We start from the raw sequence: 17560 nt of genomic DNA, 5'->3' as shown, positions 1-17560 counted from the left end.
GCAGCCATCTTTCCTCTGCCCAAGTACAAAAGGTGCAGTATATGACCTTTCATTGACATTAATGGCTGTGCACTGATGTACACTTGCATACGGTGATACTATCATAAAAAATATGTACAGCGTACAAAATATGCTAAAGATTAGGGATGAGCTTAATGTTCAGGTCTAAACTCTGCGTCTAAACCCCTAAGTAAGCAGATCATGGAAACCATAGCAAACCCATACAAAATTAAGGCCCACTGAGCCATAATAGAGTATGGCTCGCATCATTGGTAGCAGTGGGGATGTACACATAATCATGTTCAGAGCCATGCTCAAATGTTCAAATTGTGAGTCCTTTGTGTCGAAGGTCGAACATCACCGCATTTAAACTCCTAAGTTAGCAGATCTGCATACGTGGGAACCATAGCATAATCATACAAAATTATGGCCCACTGAGCAATAATAGAGTATGGCTCGCATCATTGGTAGCCGTGGGGATGTGCACATGATCGTGTTTAGAGCCATGTTCAAATTGTGAGCCCTTTGTGTCTCACAGTTCGCTTGCCGCGTGGCTCCTCACATGACCGTCTGCACACGTCACTACTGTATTTCTATTTGAATATATACATGTGTGATTGGTTCTTTTGAAAGAATACAAGTGTCTATTTGGTGGATTCTGAAGGCACCGCCTTCCTTTGTTATTCATGTTTATAGTATAAATAAAAGGAGCCTGGCTATTCTCTGGATTCTATAAAAGAGCTGTTTTTGTGCTTTTAAGTGCAAAGAAATGTTTTGCTTATTGGGAGAAGCTTAAAATTTCCCTTACAGTTGTCTTGCCTACAGTCAAGCATGGTGGTGGGAGTGTCATGGTCTGGGACTGCATGAACCATGAAATGCCAACATGTACTGTGACATACTGAAGCCAAGCATGATCCCCCTCCCTTTGGAGACTGGGCCACAGGGCAGTATTCCAATACGATAACGACCCCAAACAAACCTCCAAGATGGATGGACTGGCCAAGCATGTCTCCAGACCTAAACCTTTTTTAGCATCTGTGGGGCAATTGTAGCCATCTTTCAGCTATAGCGTGGACGCCTAGTGGTTAAGGCGCTATTGACATTAAATTTTCACCACATGTCGGTAAAAGTCCATGCAATCCATAAATACAAAGAAACCAAAACAAATACATTTAGAAATTAAGTTATGTGTAATAAAATGGAATGACACAAGGAAAAAGTATTGAATGAGCTACAGAACCTTGAAAAAGTATTGAGACCCCTTGAAATTCTCCACATTTTGTCATGTTACAACCGAAAGCGTAAAAGTATTTTATTGGGATTTTCTATGGGATAGACAAACACAAAGTGGCACATAATTGCGACATGGAAGAAAAATGATAAATGGTTTTCACATTTTTTTAAAAATAAATATCTGAAAAGTGTGGCTTGTATTTGTATTCAGCCCCCTTTACTCTGATATCCCTAACTAAAATCTAGTGGATCCAATTGCCTTCAGAAGTCACCTAGATAGTTTTCCACCTGTTTGTAATTGAATCTCAGTATAAATACAGCTGTTCTGTGAAGCCTGCAGAGGTTTGTTAGAGAATGTTAGTGAACTAACAGCATCATGAAGGCCAAGGAACACATCAGGCAGGCCAGGGATAAAGTTGTGGAGAAGTTTAAAGCAGGGTTAGGTTATAAAAAAAAATCCTAAGCTTTGAGTATCTCACGCAGAACTGTTCAATCCATCCTCCGAAAATGGAAAGAGTATGGCAACTGCAAACCTACCAAGACATCACTGTCCCCATAAACTGACAGGCCGGGCAGGGAGAGCATTAATCTCAGAAGCAGCCAAGAGGCCCATGGTAAGAGAACTGCAGAGATCCACATCTCAGGTGGGAGAATCTGTCCACAGCACAATTATTAGTCGTGCACTCCACCAATCTGGACATTGTGGAAGAGTGGCAAAAAGAAGAAGGCCATTGTTGAAAGAAAGCCATAAGAAGTCCCATTTGCAGTTTGCAAGAAGCCATGTGGGGGACACAGCAAACATGTGGAAGAAGAGGCTCTGGTTAGATAAGACCAAAATTTTACTTTTTTGCCTAAAAGCAAAAGGCTGTGGGTGGCGGTAAATTAACACTATGTGGAAGAATGGGCCAAAATCACACCTGAGCAATGCATGCGATTAGTTTCTCCATACAGGAGGCATCTTGAAGCAGTCGTTACCAACAATGGATTTTGTACAAAGTATTAAATACATTTCCTTTAGCATGTCCAATACTTTTTTTCTTTGTCATTCCATTTTATTACACATAACTTAATTTCTGAATGCATTTGTTTTGGTTTCTTTGTATGTATGAATTGCATGACTTGTTACCGACGTGGTGAAAAATTACCTAGAAAAATGGCGATGTGTTCAGTACTTATTTTACCCGCTGTATGTGCTTATATTAGACTACCAGTTAAGCCAACCTATCCTTACTAATCCACTCATTTACACAATGTATCTTTAGCCTAGTTTTTCTTTTTTCTTTTATAAAAATCACAAATGGTAGACAAAAATATCTGTCAAGTATACACAGCCTACATCACTGTCAGCATTCTGGTTCACTCTGAACGTGGACATGGTGTATCTGGATTTTGCAAAATCATTTGACACAGTTCCCCATAAACATTTACTGTACAAAATAAGGTCCGTTGGCATGGATAATAGGGCGAGTACATGGATTGAAAACTGGCTACAAGGGCGAGTTCAGAGGTTGGTGATAAATGCGGACTACTCGGAATGGTCAGGGGTGGGTAGTGGGGTTCTGTGCTGGGACCTATCCTATTTAATTTGTTCATAAATGACCCAGAGGATGGGATAAACAGTTCAATCTCTGTATTTGCGGATGATACTAAGCTAAGCAGGGCAATAACTTCTCCGCAGGATGCGGAAATCTTGTAAAAAGATCTGAACAAATTAATGGGGAAGGCAACTACATGGCAAATGAGGTTCAATGTAGAAAAATGGAAAATAATGCATTTGTGTGGCAAAAATTTGAATGCAATCTATACACCGGGGGGAGAACCTCTGGGGGAATCTAAGATGGAAAAGGACCTGGGAGTCCTAGTAGATGATAGGCTCAGCAATGGTATGCAATGCCAAGCTGCTGCTAACAAAGTAAATAGAATATTGCCATGCATCAAAAAGGGGATCAACTAGAGATAAAACGATAATTCTCCCACTCTACAAGACTCTGGTCCGGCCGCACCTAGAGTATGCTGTCCACTTCTGGGCACCAGTCCCCAGGAAGGATGTACTGGAAATTGAGCAAGTACAAAGAAGGGCAACAAAGCTAATAAAGGGTCTGGAGGTTATTAGTTATGAGGAAAGATTGCGAGCACTGAACTTATTCTCTCTGGAGAAAAGACGCTTGAGAGGGGATATGATTTCAATTTACAAATACCATACCGGTGACCCCACAATAGGGATAAAACTTTTTCGCAGAATGGAGTTTAACAAGACTCGTGACCACTCATTAAAATTAGACGAAAAGAGGTTTAACCTTAAACTACGTAGAGGGTTCTTTACTGTAAGAGCAGCAAGGATGTGGAATTCCCATCCACAGGTGGTGGTCTCAGCGGGGAGCATCGATAGTTTCAAGAAACTATTAGATAAGCACCTGAAAGACCGCAACATACAGGGATATACAATGTAATACTGGCATATAATCACACATATGGGTTGCACTTGGACTTTTTTTTCAACCTCACCTACTATGCAACTTTGTAACTTCTTCTATTCTTAGCAAACTCATTGGCTTTTTTTTTTTAATTAACTAATTTGGCAGGAAAATTATATTTAAAACACATCAGGTGTTTATTCTCTAAACTATTTCTGTGTGACAGAAATCCACGACAATTACAATTCTCCTTGCCAGTTAGGCCACCCCCTGTACTTTTTGGGTCAACAGGGAAAATGATGAGAGTAGAAAGTGTTAGGCCATCACTTGACCATGAGAGGTGTGGGGGATTTTTTCTGTAACAAAGCATCCCAGAATTTGAAGGTACCACAATGCTATAGAAATAAAAGCACAATGTGCAGAGACACCAAAAAAAGGTACCTCTACCATCATCCTAACACCACATTAAAAAAGATCACACACGTGATTAAAAGTGGGACTTCAGAAAATTATTTTTTTGGAGAGGAATAAAGTGATTACACTTTTATGTCCTGTACACACGGTCGGAAATTCCGATGGAAAAGGTCCGATCGGATTTTATGGTCGGAAAATCCGATCGTGTGTGGGCTCTATCGGACTTTTTCAGTTGGAAATTCTGACGGAAGAAATTTGAGAGCAGGATCTCAAATTTGCCGACAAAAAAATCCGATCTGACTTTTTCCGATTGTTTGTAGAGAATTCCGATCAGACAAAGTGCCACACATGCTCAGATCAAATTACGAGACCAAAGCTATTGGCTACTAGCCTCAACGTAGTCCCGTCGTAGCGAACGAACATCATCACATTCCGAACAATTGACTGTGTGTATGCAACACAAGTTTCGGACAAAATCCGTCAGAGAAAAAATCAGTTGAATTTTGTGGTCGGAATGTCCAACCCTGTGTACAAGGCATTAGACTTTTTCTGCTGTTTGAGATAGATTTTTCTTTATTGCAGGATCCAGCAATGGTGGTCACTTCTGTCTGAGTGATAGTGATCCCCCTGGCAAGCAGTCAGAAGTAATATTTCCAACAAACATCTAGACAGCATTAGGGTACATCAACGCTATCCAAAATTAAGAAATGTTTTGGCTGTATTTACATAAAAAAATAAAAATAAAATCGAGCTTGTCCTGGACTTCCTGCATCAACAAGGATTCATGCAGAGCACAGCTTAAATCAATATGCCTGCAACAACCTGAGGCAATAGTAATATACTGTACAGGACATACCTGTACAAGATAGTGTTCTGGCATTGTCTCAGAAATTCTTCCAACACAGTAACTTGCTTTAAGAAAATCATCATGAATCTGGAACTCTTCTTTACAATTGTACCTGAAATGAAAGACATCCAGATCACCCATACAGATTATGGTTTATAACCAAACTTATACGGCAATTACTGGCAAGTACACACTCTATCCAGCAGGGCTTTTTTCAGCTGGAACTTGGCAGAGCTCAGTTTTACCACCTCTGGCTCAGGCCCTCTGCTTCCTGCTCAACAATATCACTTGTAAACACAAAGTCCGGTGTTCTGACATATAGCGTCCGGCCATCTAGAAGTGTCCGCCCTGTACTGCGCAGATGCAGTGCTTGCACAGTACGGAGCAGAAGGAGATTCGGAAAATCTCAGAAGATGAACGGCGCCTGCGCCGTGAGTCGAGATGCAAGCCCCATCATCCAAGTGGACATAGGGCTGCACATACTAGAAGGCCCCTCGCGGGCTCACTTTGCTCGCCACGCTTCGGGCACGGCCTCGCTGCGCTCGGTTCTTTTTATTCTAACTCTACGTCCACTTGGACGGTGGGGCTAGAACCTGGACTCGCGGTGCAGGCGCTGTTCATCTTTGGCTATTTTCGGAATGTGGTTGTGCTATGTACTGCGCATGCGAAGTACACAGCGGACACTATCCGATGGGGGATATTATGTGATAGGACACCGGCTTCCTTGTTCACAAGTGACAGGTCGTCTCCCAACAGCTCCCATTGATCTGATCTCCTGAATGGCTCTCACTGAGTGCAGGATGGGTACAAGGGAGAAGCGGGTGCCTTGGTGCAGTGCGGATGCCGACACCCCCACTGGACGATCTCCCTGCGAATGAGAGATGCGTAACCAACTACAGTGTGCGGGGAGGTACTATAGCTGATTCAGCTTGACGCAGTGACAAAAGTAAGACACATGGAAGATGATGGAACTTTTAAGCAAGGGGGAGAATATAGGGGTAGTGGAGGGAGGGTTGCATGCAGAGCTGAGGAGGGGTAAAAGTGAGATGTGGATGGGAGGTGAAGAGGTAAGTAGCTGTGTAGCGCACTCCCAAACTCTGCTCTCTGTATGTAATGCACTCCTGGTATTGAATGCCCCTTTAAAACCCTCCCACTGTTAGTGAAGTTGACCATATCCATATGTTAGTAGGGGGGATTTGGGGGGGGGGGGGGGTTATGATGGAGTTCCTGCACCTATTTTCTGAGCAAAAAAGCCCTGCTATCCAGATTTATCCAAAATTTGAAAGTGTCATATTAAAAAATGAAATGTGAAATATAATAACAAAATAAAATTATCATACAATAAATAAATAAATCACTGAGTTGAAATGATTAAATATAATGTGAAAATTATAGTAGGCTTCCTGATTCTTACACGGTAGATCTACCAACAGAAAAAGACAAGTCAGCATGGCTAATGCACTGCCACAGTACCTTTGCAGGACAAGCGTTTTCTGTTATAATAAACTGTATATGACAAATGTGGTATGCCATTTTTTAACACTTTGCTGCTCTTCTGAAGTATCCCATTCAACAGGTTCAGTGGGAGAAAACATAAATGCAGCAATCTCCCAAGCACTGCAAATGGGGGGGGGGGGTTCTCCCCAGAACTGCAACACAGAGAGTTGGTGGGAATGGGTGCTAGAGAAGACAATTGGTTTTCCTTTGTTCATTTAGTTTCCCTGCATTAAAAAACACAGCAAAATGCATGAAAACGTGGACAGCAAGAACAAGCTTCAAGGGTCACATCCAGTCAAGTGTGTGAAGACTGCTAAGGCAAAGCAGCTAGATTACAGACACATGGGTGATTGCATTTGGCTGTGCATATGCAGCAATTAAATTTGGCTGCCACTATGCATTCAAATAAAAAGACTATAGTTTGCATTGAAAGCACTCCTGTCATATGAGAAACATGGAAGCAGGCATTGCTAACCAGCTTTAAAACAAATATCTAATCTTTAGAACGTATGTTCAACAATCATCTCACTAGTAAAATTCTTATCAGACTGTGATTTCTGCCATGGAACTCAAATGTAAATCATCTTAATTCTGTACTCACGTTATAACTACAGGGGCCACTTTATTGGTGATGATGGATTTTGCTTTGTTGTGGATGCCCACTGTCTGGAATGAATGAATGCTTAGGCTGTTTCTGTCTTCTCCACTTGAACTTCCACTGCCATTTCCTTGGATGCTGTCACTGGGGGGCACTATTGGCGCTGGCTGTTGAGCTGCACTGGCAGTTGTACCCATGCTCCACAAGCGCCTAAAGATAAAATGTAACAATGTATAAGACATAATAGGTCTAAAAAAAGGATGAACAAAAATAAAAACATGCAGGGTTTTCAACTTAAACATGCATAATCCTTTATTGTAAAAAAAAAAAAAATGAGTTAAACTTTCACACTCAGCAAAAGTGAGACACCTTAAACAAGGCAAGCAACTAGAAAGACAGAACTATACATTTTAAACCACATATTTATAAACAATCTATCCTGCATTAGCCTACTTTCACAGTTCTCTGTAGCAAAATTGCTGTAAAAACGCATATGCATTTTTGTGCGCTTTAGATTAGTTTATGGTGTGTTTTCTAGTTGCCTGCACCTGTGAAAAATAGACGTGACTCAAATAAACAAATCAAAAATGCAAATGTGTTTGTCAAGTTTTCCATTCATTTCAATGGGGAGCTGCGTTTTTGGTGCAGTTTTGAAAGCCGCACCAAAGATGCAGCAGGGCTTTTCAAAACAGATCGCACCAGCAGCACAGAGTGAAGAGTCCCATAGGATTTAAAGGGAAACACTTTTCTTGCGTTTCACTTGCAAGGAAAAAACACAGGAAAAAGCACATCAGTTTGAAATGGCCCTTAATCCCTTGATGCAGACTGTAAACATATATGCGGGCCTCACTGAAAGGGATCTTTTTTTCCTGGGTTTGTGCTAGGAGGGCGCTTCACAGCACTCTCAGAACAGATACCGGGCACTCAACAAGAGCCCTGAGTCTTGTGCCAACGATCGGGAACCAGGAGTACCAGCTCCTGATCATCTGATTGCTGTGATAGTCTCTGAATGGCTATCAGTGATCAGTAACTGTACAGCTCACCTCCATGGTTTTGTTCTCCTTCTGAATAGAGAGAAAGATGTATTGCATATTTCTCTCCCTGCTAGAGAAGAAAAATGTAAACAAACAAAAGGGTGCAAAATAATATTTAAAAAAAAACAAAGATAAATAAGATTAAAGATTTGATCTGGGTCAATGTCATGGCTAGGGTAAAGGGGGAATCCAAGGTCAAGGGTTGTGGTCAAAGGTCAGTGTATTTTAGGGGTTAATAAAAAAAGGCATTTTTAAAATTAGTATCAGTGTGTTTTAGGCAAGATAAAAAAGCAAAATGTGCACCATTGTTTCTGGGCCCTACTAGGGGTACAAACAGCAAAGAACATAAACATATGTGGCATCACTGCGATTGTCAGGAGTAGGAGAATTGGTTTTGGGTTGTTGTTTAGGATTATGGTAATTTCAAGAAATATACATCATTGTTTTTTTTTTTTAAAGTGGACACATTTATTTGTGATGGTACCCACAGTTTTACTAACACATGTCAAAGTTGTAAAAAGGCTCAGGCATTAGGATTTGTTCTATCCTTGTCATGAAGAAGTAAGGTTTAAACCCTGGTCCACACCAGTGAGGCTTTGAAGTGCAATTTTATGAGTGGTTTGTTGACATCTGTGCGACTTCATCTAACAGATGTCAATGCAAGTCACACTGAAATCGCACAGAAATAGTGCAGGAACATTTTTCCGAATTGCAGCGATTTGACCGTTGTTATTGCCACAAATGGGGCGTGACTTGTCATTTGACTTTGAACTGTCAATTCGCACTAGTGTGAACCAGGGCTAAGATATAACCAAAAGGTCTGATTTCATCTGACACATACATTTAGGCAAACACATGAAGTAAGTCGGTAAAGCCCAATGAGAGGAATAACGGGACTTTGTGCTCACTGTAAAATCCTTTTCTTAAGCTGGCCATAGAGGGAATGCAATTTGGCCGGTTAAGCAGGAACCTGAGAAATTTTGATCCATCTATGGGCAGGCTGGTTGTACAGAAGTTGATTTATCAAATTAGTACAAGCAGCCTGTCGGGTTATTTTTTGTATTGAATGTTTTCTGATGGCGGGGAAACCTGATGTCAGAATACAATATTGCGGTGGGAGGGATGGGGGAGTCGAACAAAGTTATTTTCTTCAACTTATGGTTGAAGGAAAGAAAATTGCATATCTATGACCAGTCTTGGAGTTCATTGAGGGACACAGGATTCAGAAACATTTGTAAAATGCTGCTGTCTACAAGGAGATGGTGGCCAGCCTGGTATAACCCCTCTCAGAATGTCTCATGCCCCATACACACGGTCGGATTTTCTGATGGAAAATGTTAGATGGGAGCTTTTTGGCAGAAATTCCGACCATGTGTAGGCTCCATCAGACATTTTCCATTGGAATTTCCGACACACAAAATTTGAGATCTGGAGCTCAAATTTCCGTTGTCGGAAATTCCGATCCTGTGTACACAATTCTGATGCACAGTTCTACGCATGCTCGGAATCAAGCAGAAAAGCCGCACTGGCTATTGAACTTATTTTTCTCGGCTCATCGTGTTGTACGTCACCATGTTCTTGACGTTCGCAATTTCCGACCAACTTTGTGTGACTATGTGTATGCAAGACAAATTTGTGCCAACATCCGTTGGAAAAAATGCATGGATTTTGTTGTCTGAATGTGCGATCAATGTCCGATTGTGTGTAAGGGGCATAAGTTCTGTTTAAATAAAAAAATCAAGCAGTGCTGAGAGCAAGCCCATAAACATGGGAGGAGTTGTTTTTCATTGTGGGACATATAATTTAGAGACATTTGGGATGTGCAAACATAGTTCAACTGAGTGGGCAACACAGCAAACAAAATAAACAAATATTAACAGTCCCAGACAAAAAAAAACAGAAAACAAACAGGAACTGAGGAAAATCTGGGAATTTGTTGTGGAATGCCAAAAAGCCCATCAAGTTGTGCACTGACAAGAAAATAAAATGGAACCCAGTCCTTAAGGAACTTCAGTCATTTTTTTATCTTTCCATCTATTAAATCCTCTGCCCTTGCCATTTTAACTTTGGATAGTAAAACATTTTTTTCTGCCAGCAAATACCTTATACAGCCCACTTCCTGTTTTTTGTCTGGTAAAAAGCCTAGGCTTATGACATCATGCACAGCTCTCCCTTGCCAGGAAGGGAGGGGGGATGAGTCCTAAGAGGGCCAATGAAAGCTGCAGAGCTGGAGGTGTGCCACCGTGTAAATCCAGGAAGTGAACAGGCAGCAGCTTCAGCTGCCCACAGTTAAAATGGTTGCAACAAGACTCAGTGGAGGAATAATTCTGCAGCATATTTGGCAAGTACAGAATCACAGTATACATAACATAATATGCAAAGTGGTTAGAGGGAAGCTTCAAAAGGGCACAGATGTTTTTATTAAAAATTATGTGAGCAGACTGCAGTTCCTCTTTAAGACTAATGACTTGAGTAATTACAGTATCAGTCTGAGCCACAGTAAAATGGTGGATCAACGAGCTCTGTCTTTCCTTGAATGACAGAGTGTCAGTCTTCCTAATGGAAGCAGTGGGTGCAAAGTAGACTTGTATAGCATGAACTACATCCAGGCAACTAATGGATATCGTCCTCTGATGTACTGGAGTCAGACTGAGGGATGGCAATGCACTGTCTTGGTAAATTTGGCTCTAGGTCTTAACACTGCCTTGTCTCTAGTTAAGACCAGAAAGGTTCTTTACAAAACCAGGCTGCCAGTTCCAACAAGTACCTCGCAGAGGTGATAGAAACAAGGAAGGCAACCTTGTGAGCAAGCGTAAAAAGGTGTTATTCCTAATAGGCTCAAAAAGTCGTTTTTGAAGTGTCAAAAGAAGCCAATTTAAATCCCATGGAATGACAAGTTAATTTATGGGGGAAGTCGCATGAGACACACCTTGCACAAAAGTTTTAATAAAGGACGGCGAGGCTAGGTGTCTCTTGAACAGAATCACATCTAAAGCCTCATACACACTATCAGGTTATTCTGCTGATTTTATCCTTCAGATTTACCAAAACCATATAATATGAGGTTACACCTTAGGAGTTTCAATGTGTATGCAATCAGGCAGGTCCTTGCACTACATGGTTTTGGTAAATCTGAAGACAAAAATCAGCAGAAAATCTGATAGCATGTATGGGGCTTAAGGATATCACACTACTGTGCAAAAGCTTTAGGTAGGTGTGAAAAAATGCTGTAAATTAAGAATGTTTTCAAAATAGAACTGTTAATATGTTCATTGATCAAAATAAAAGAATTGAAAGTAAACAAAAGAGAAATACAAATCAAATAAATATTCGTTGTGACCATCCTTTGCCTTCAAAACGGCATCAATTCTTTTGAAGGAACTTGCAGGTGCGTTGTTCCAAACATCTTGGAGAACTAACCATAGATTTTCTGTGGATGTAGGCTGCCTCAAATCCCCTCGGTTTCTTCATGTAATCCCAGACAAACTCAATGATATCCGGGCTCGGTTGGAACCAAGCTAGTCCTTTCAGGGGTCGTTCGACCCTTTGTCCTTCTTTAGGCTGAATATAGGTTGTTCGAGTATGTTGTCCTGATGCAGAATACATTTGGGGCCAATCACACACCTCCCTAAAGGTATGGCATGATGGATAAGTAACTGCCTGTATTTCTTAGCATTGACAACACTATTGATCCTGACCAAATCTCTAACTCCATTTGCAGAAATGCAGCCCCAAACTAGCAAGGAACCTCCACAATGTATCACTGTTGCCTGCAGACACTCATTATTGCACTGCTCTCCAGCCCAACTATTAAAATTTTTGACTCATCAGTGCAGTGCACCTGCTGGCATTTTTCTGCATCCCAATTCCTATGTTTTTGTGCATAGTTGAGTTGGTTAGCCTTGTTCTCATATCGGAGATATGGCTTTTTGGCCACAATGTTTCCATGAAGACCACTTCTGGCCAGACTTCTGTGGACAGTAGATGAGTGTATCTGGGTTCCACTGGTTTCCACCAGTTATGTGCTGATGGCACTGCTGGTAATCTTCCGATGTTGAAGGGAAGCATGATGTTCTTTTCATCTGCTGCGTTGTTTTCTTGCCTGACCACTGCATCTACTGTCCTCAGAGTTGCCATTTCTTTGTGCTTCTTCAAAAGAGCTTGAACAGCACGTCTTTAAATCCCAGTCTGCTTTGAAATATTTGCCTGGGGGAGAACTTGTTAATGCAGTACAACCTCCTTGAGTCCTGTTTCTGTTCTCAGTCTTGCCATTGTGTATGACCTGTGACATGAAACGGTCTTCAGCAACTTAACCTTAGTAGCAGAGTTTGGCTTTTCCTCACCCAATTTTAAGCCTCCTACACAATTTTTGTTTCAGTTGATGACTAGGTTTCAACCTACATATGAAATTGATGATCACTGGCACCTGCTTAGTATAATTTATCATACACCTAACTTTAATCCTACAAAATCCCTGACTTTGTACACTTGCACAAAGTGTGCAAGAGTAAGAATTAATGCTGGTTTGAAGCCAAAGGGTAATCAAAAACAAAATATTGATTTAGATTCTTCTTCCGTTTGCTCACTTTGCATTTTATAAATTGATAAACAATGAAAATATATATTTTTGAAAGCATTCTTACTTCACAGCACGCCTAACATTTTTGGTTTCATTTTTAATGCCACTTTAATAAAAGATATTGAGCTGCAATATGTTTCCCAGGCTCTGCACAGGATATCTGGAGGTAACATGTATTAGAAAAGACCACTTTTTAAGAGACAAGCCTGCCATACAAACATGTATAGATAACTGTTTAGAAGCAAAGCAACAGACTGACAGATTGTTAGGGAATTTGGCATCAATATGTATATGTATAAATATGTATGTCGTTCGAAAATAGTTAATTTTGTTTGCTTTTAACAATCTATTTTGGAACAAATGGACTTTACTGAACAAAAACCACAAACTGCTAGAAAGTCATTCGATCCAGAAAAAAAATTCCATTCTGCTCCTTTCTCATCACTGTAGTTCAAAATGAATGCCAACTTGATCCCACTAACAATTACAGAATCAAATAAACATTCTTAAATAAGTAAATCTTTCAGGCAAACTTCAACTAGTGTATACTTAGCTTTAGACCCAGGTTTATGCAGTGTGCTACTTACACAGAAGTCTATCTAGTGCAGTGGAAGCCCATCCATTAGGGGCAACGGGCCCCCCCCCCCATCCATGCGTCTGGCTCACTCATCTACATACAGGGTGCCGCACCATGGATTCCAATGGGGGGGTGTTTTTTTTTTTTTTGAAGCACGTGATTAGTCAGAGGCTCTAATAGGCTTCAAAAAAAGGGTGGGCTTGGGGCGCAGACTCCAGGAATGGCTCACTATCCGGCTCAGAAGTCCAGCACTCCCCGGCTTGAGGAGGGGAAATCAGTGTCTGGGCAGGACATGGGTAAGTAGGCCACCCTTGGGGGGTGTTCCCCGTGTTAATGTTCATCTCCCGGCAAGGGGGTGGGGTGGCGATGATTTTCAGCCCCCCTACAAGTTATCGAGTTAACGAGCACCAGTCTTGTGCAATACTGAAAAAAGACGAGGCCTAATTTTCTCCTTGAAAAAACTATGCAGTGCCCTTAAGCTTGCTAACAATATAAAGAGAAGAAGCTAGACCAGAGAAAGAAAGGGCGTAGAAAAAAAATACCACATATATATAGAGCCACAGAGATATAGTGCCTGAAATAATAACTAGTTAATTATAACATATTAACTAGAAATGTATTGATTGTATGAATACACAATAGTTAATTACACAGAATATAAAATCAATGAACCTTCACCGTTCTCCATCTAATGACAACGTTGTCAATGACCAGATAAATACAGACAGACTAAACAGACTAACAAATATACAAGGGAACGTATTCACTACACATGCATAAATATATGGGCCATAGAAATGCTATATGAATGTAAGCAATGTGGCAACATCAGACGTAGAGCCAGGCAGTCCTATTTTGTAAGGATAGAAAATAGCAAAAACTTGCAAAACTCAAAGTCATTCAAAATTGTACGATTGGAAATTATTGACAACATTTTGATGGCTGTGGTATACATAAAGGGGTATTGGCATTTTGGCTTAAAGCAAATGAATATCCATTTTGGGAGCACTAAAATATGTTGCAATGCATAGGACACAGGAAAATAGCCTGCACAGCAGTCATTAATTGCAGAGACCAAGCTGACTGGACAACAGGAGCATAGTGGGTAGTTATATAGTGTAATCTACCTTACCCGAGATGTGGACAATAGCACGCTGCAGATGGTCTGCCATGGTCTGCTGTGTTCAGTAGACCATTTCACTTAAGATGGCAAAAGCAATAGTGTTCAATAGAAGTGGATATCAAACAGCTGAGTGAGGAAACACCTTATGTGTCAATCAGTTTCTCTGTGCATTTCCACTACATTGATCCCCGATTTCTGGCTTGGCTGACAATCCGTTCCGGTCACTGAACTTCGGCTATGTTTTGACTATGTTTGTTCATTTCACTTTTATTATTAAAAGTGTGATTTAGCTGTACTTTTGTCTCGGCCTGATTTCATGGTTTCTGACAACCAGTTGTGACTCAGTTTTTGTATTCCCATAGGAAGATCAATTAATCTTGTTTGTTTACATGAAATCATGAATACATTGTAACATTCACAGTGAAAAAAGGATGTGTGTCAAAGTATGCCATCCTTGATGTGGCTGATTAGACTCAAAACACAAATAACATAACATAAAACACTGAACCTTAGAGTCAGGGGAACAAAATAGACGGACATAAAGAACATGAATAAAGTGACAAATGCTTCAATCGTGTATAGTATAAACACGTTCATAACCATGTTAATACACACGAGGACACAAAGTTTGGAAAGGGCTGAAAAAGAAAATTGATTGCGGAATTAGAAGAAAAAAAAGTTTTGTTTGAAAAAAATGCAAAGCAACACTTGCTGTCACATGGAAAACAAAAACTAGTCTAAAAAGACCTCTAAATGAATTTCTTTGTTGAGTCCATGTGGCATCAAAGTGTCTAATTCTTTTTCTTTTTGAAAGAGCACTTTATCAAAGTCACCCCGCCTTTTACCGAGTTTGAGGACATAGATCCCCTTAACCGTCAGTCCATCCAGTTTGAACTGGTGGTGAAGGAGAAAATGCCAGGCCAAAGGACTCTTAAGTTCTTTATGTTTGATGTCACCCAAGTGTTCGCCAATACGTACACGAATTTGGCATTTAGTCTTGCCTATATATGTCTTATTGCAAGGGCATTGCAGGCTATAGATCACTATCATGGTTGCACAGTTAATTAGGATTTTGATCTTATACATTTTGCCACTGTTTGTGTTGGAAAAGTATCAGTACGCTCAACAAACTTGCAAATCCACACGAAAACATTCCAATGGTTCTAGGAAAATCAGTCAACCAAGAATCACTGGTTGTCTGTATGAATTCCAACTGAGTATACATGTCCAAAAGATTTGGGGCTCTGCATAAAACCATATGTGGATAATCTCCAACTATGCCCAACAAAGTTGGGCACCGGGAGAGGGTGGACCAATGTTTGTTTAGGATCTTCCTCACTTGTGGCCATTGTGAGCCATATTGTGTAATGAATCTTAAGCCCCATACACACTATCAGATTTTCTGCTGATTTTTGTCTTCAGATTTACCAAACCCATATAATAGGAGGTCAAACCTTAGGAGTTTCAATTTATATGCAATCAGGCAGGCCCTTGCACTACATGGTTTTGGTAAATCTGAAGACAAAAATCAGCAGAAAATCTGATAGTGTGTATGGGGCTTTACAGGTTCTTCTTGTCGAATCTGTTTAGAAAAAGGAGGAAGAGAAGAAGTCTGATCTGATTGTCCCAAAAGTGAAGGTCTGTCTTTATTCATCGCCCTTTTCTTAGCTTCCTTCTCTAAATCTAGTGTATATTTTATGGGCCTCTTTTTTTAATTGAATTTCACTTGTATAGTTCCTTCTGATATGCAGAAATTGGCCTATTGGGATACCTTTCCCCAGTGATCTAGGGTGAAACTATCCACCTGAATGAGGGTGTTAGCTGCTGTGGGTTTTCTAAAGGTGGAGATCATTAATCTACCATCCTTTTTGTTGATCATGAGGTCAATGAAAGAAATCGACTCAGGGTCTGAAACAAATGTCAGCCTTATATTGCGATCGTTATTAAGTTCCTCAACAAATATATGAAGTTCTGCCTTGGTTCCTCTCCAGACCACCATGATATCATCAATATACCTAATCCAAGACCCCCCAGTCTATTAAAGAGGTCAGATTTATAGACTTCCAGTTCCTCCCATATCCCAAGGTGCAAGCACACATATGAGGGCGCCCAAGGCGCACCCATAGAGGTGCTCGACGCCTGTTGGTAATAAGCATCATTTAATTCAAAGAAATTATTATGTAGGACAAAATGTAACAGATTGACAGATTTAACTGATTGACAGGTTGCTGCTTGGTCTACAGCATTACCAGAATCCCGATTCCTGTGCGTATGACTTCTGATACCGATCCGGCTTGCTCCCGACTACCTCTACCTGCCTCCTGCCCTGATCTCTGGCTTCCCATGGACTGATCTCTGTCTCCAGTTCCTGTTACCCAGCATCTGTTGCCGAAGCCTGCCTGTGACCCGACTACGCTCCTGCCTGCTGCCTCTGCCTGACCTGCCCATCTGTTGCCAACCCGGGCCATCTGACCCTGCTCCTTGCCGCCCAGCCTGCTTCAAGCTCTGGTTTCCAGTGGTGCACCCCTGCCTGTCTTCTGCCAAGTCTGCCAGCCATCTGCCGTCTCTCCAGCCTGCTACCTGCTGTGTTCCAGCTTGCTGTTCATGAGTTCCTGGCCTCCACTGGTACAGACTTCTGGACTGATCATAAGCACTCTTACCCCGCCGTGCTCTTGTGCCTGCGGTCCCACTATCAGCGGCTCATGAACCAGAGCCGTATGAGAGGCCTTCCTCCACACGTCATGCTAACCCGCCAGGTACGTGACAGGGATATTGAAGTCAGGGACATTCGGATCGTTTTATTTCCTTCTTGGTGATGAGACCTTCTTGTGCTAGGGTCCATTTATTTCCTAATGCCTCCACTAATTCAGGAGAGACTTTGATATATATATATATCAAGATTAACCAATTGTCTTCTAACCTCTTGGACATATTTTTCCTCATCTACCAAGACAACGATACCGCCTATATAGCTCTTAAAGAGGAAGTAAACCCCGATGGGTTTACTTTCTCTTTGATTCCCTGCAAAGGTAAAGCATAATGGACTACTATGCATCGCATAGTAGTCCATTATGTGTCACTTACCTGACACAGGATCCAGCGAAGTCACCGCTGTCCCCTGTAGTTCCGAGCGTCCATCTTCTTGGTGGGTCTTGCTGCTCCGGCGCTATGATTCACCGGAGCAGTAATGACGTCACTCTCGTGCATGCGCACGGGAGACGACACTCGCGGCATACCGCCGCGA

At 41.3% G+C, this 17560-nt stretch overlaps 1 protein-coding gene across 2 annotated transcripts in view; it reads right to left on the bottom strand.

Annotated features, from left to right (window-relative positions):
• Positions 1-17560, bottom strand: part of PALD1 (phosphatase domain containing paladin 1) — a 433254-nt gene that overhangs the window by 238261 nt on the left and 177433 nt on the right. For both annotated transcript variants that reach the window (XM_077454432.1, XM_077454433.1), the window contains 2 exons: positions 7007-7213; positions 4918-5020 (listed from right to left, as the gene is read on the bottom strand). In XM_077454432.1, coding sequence (XP_077310558.1) covers positions 4918-5020; positions 7007-7213 — 310 coding nt within the window. The remainder of the gene's footprint in view (positions 1-4917; positions 5021-7006; positions 7214-17560) is intronic.

Source organism: Lithobates pipiens, unplaced genomic scaffold, assembly GCF_037356315.1.
Source record: "Lithobates pipiens isolate NorthernLeopardFrog02 unplaced genomic scaffold, aLitPip1_a1.2 Scaffold_25, whole genome shotgun sequence".
Taxonomy (NCBI): Eukaryota; Metazoa; Chordata; class Amphibia; order Anura; family Ranidae; genus Lithobates; species Lithobates pipiens.
Note: the sequence above shows the minus strand (reverse complement) of the source record. Positions and strands in the feature narration are given on the sequence as shown.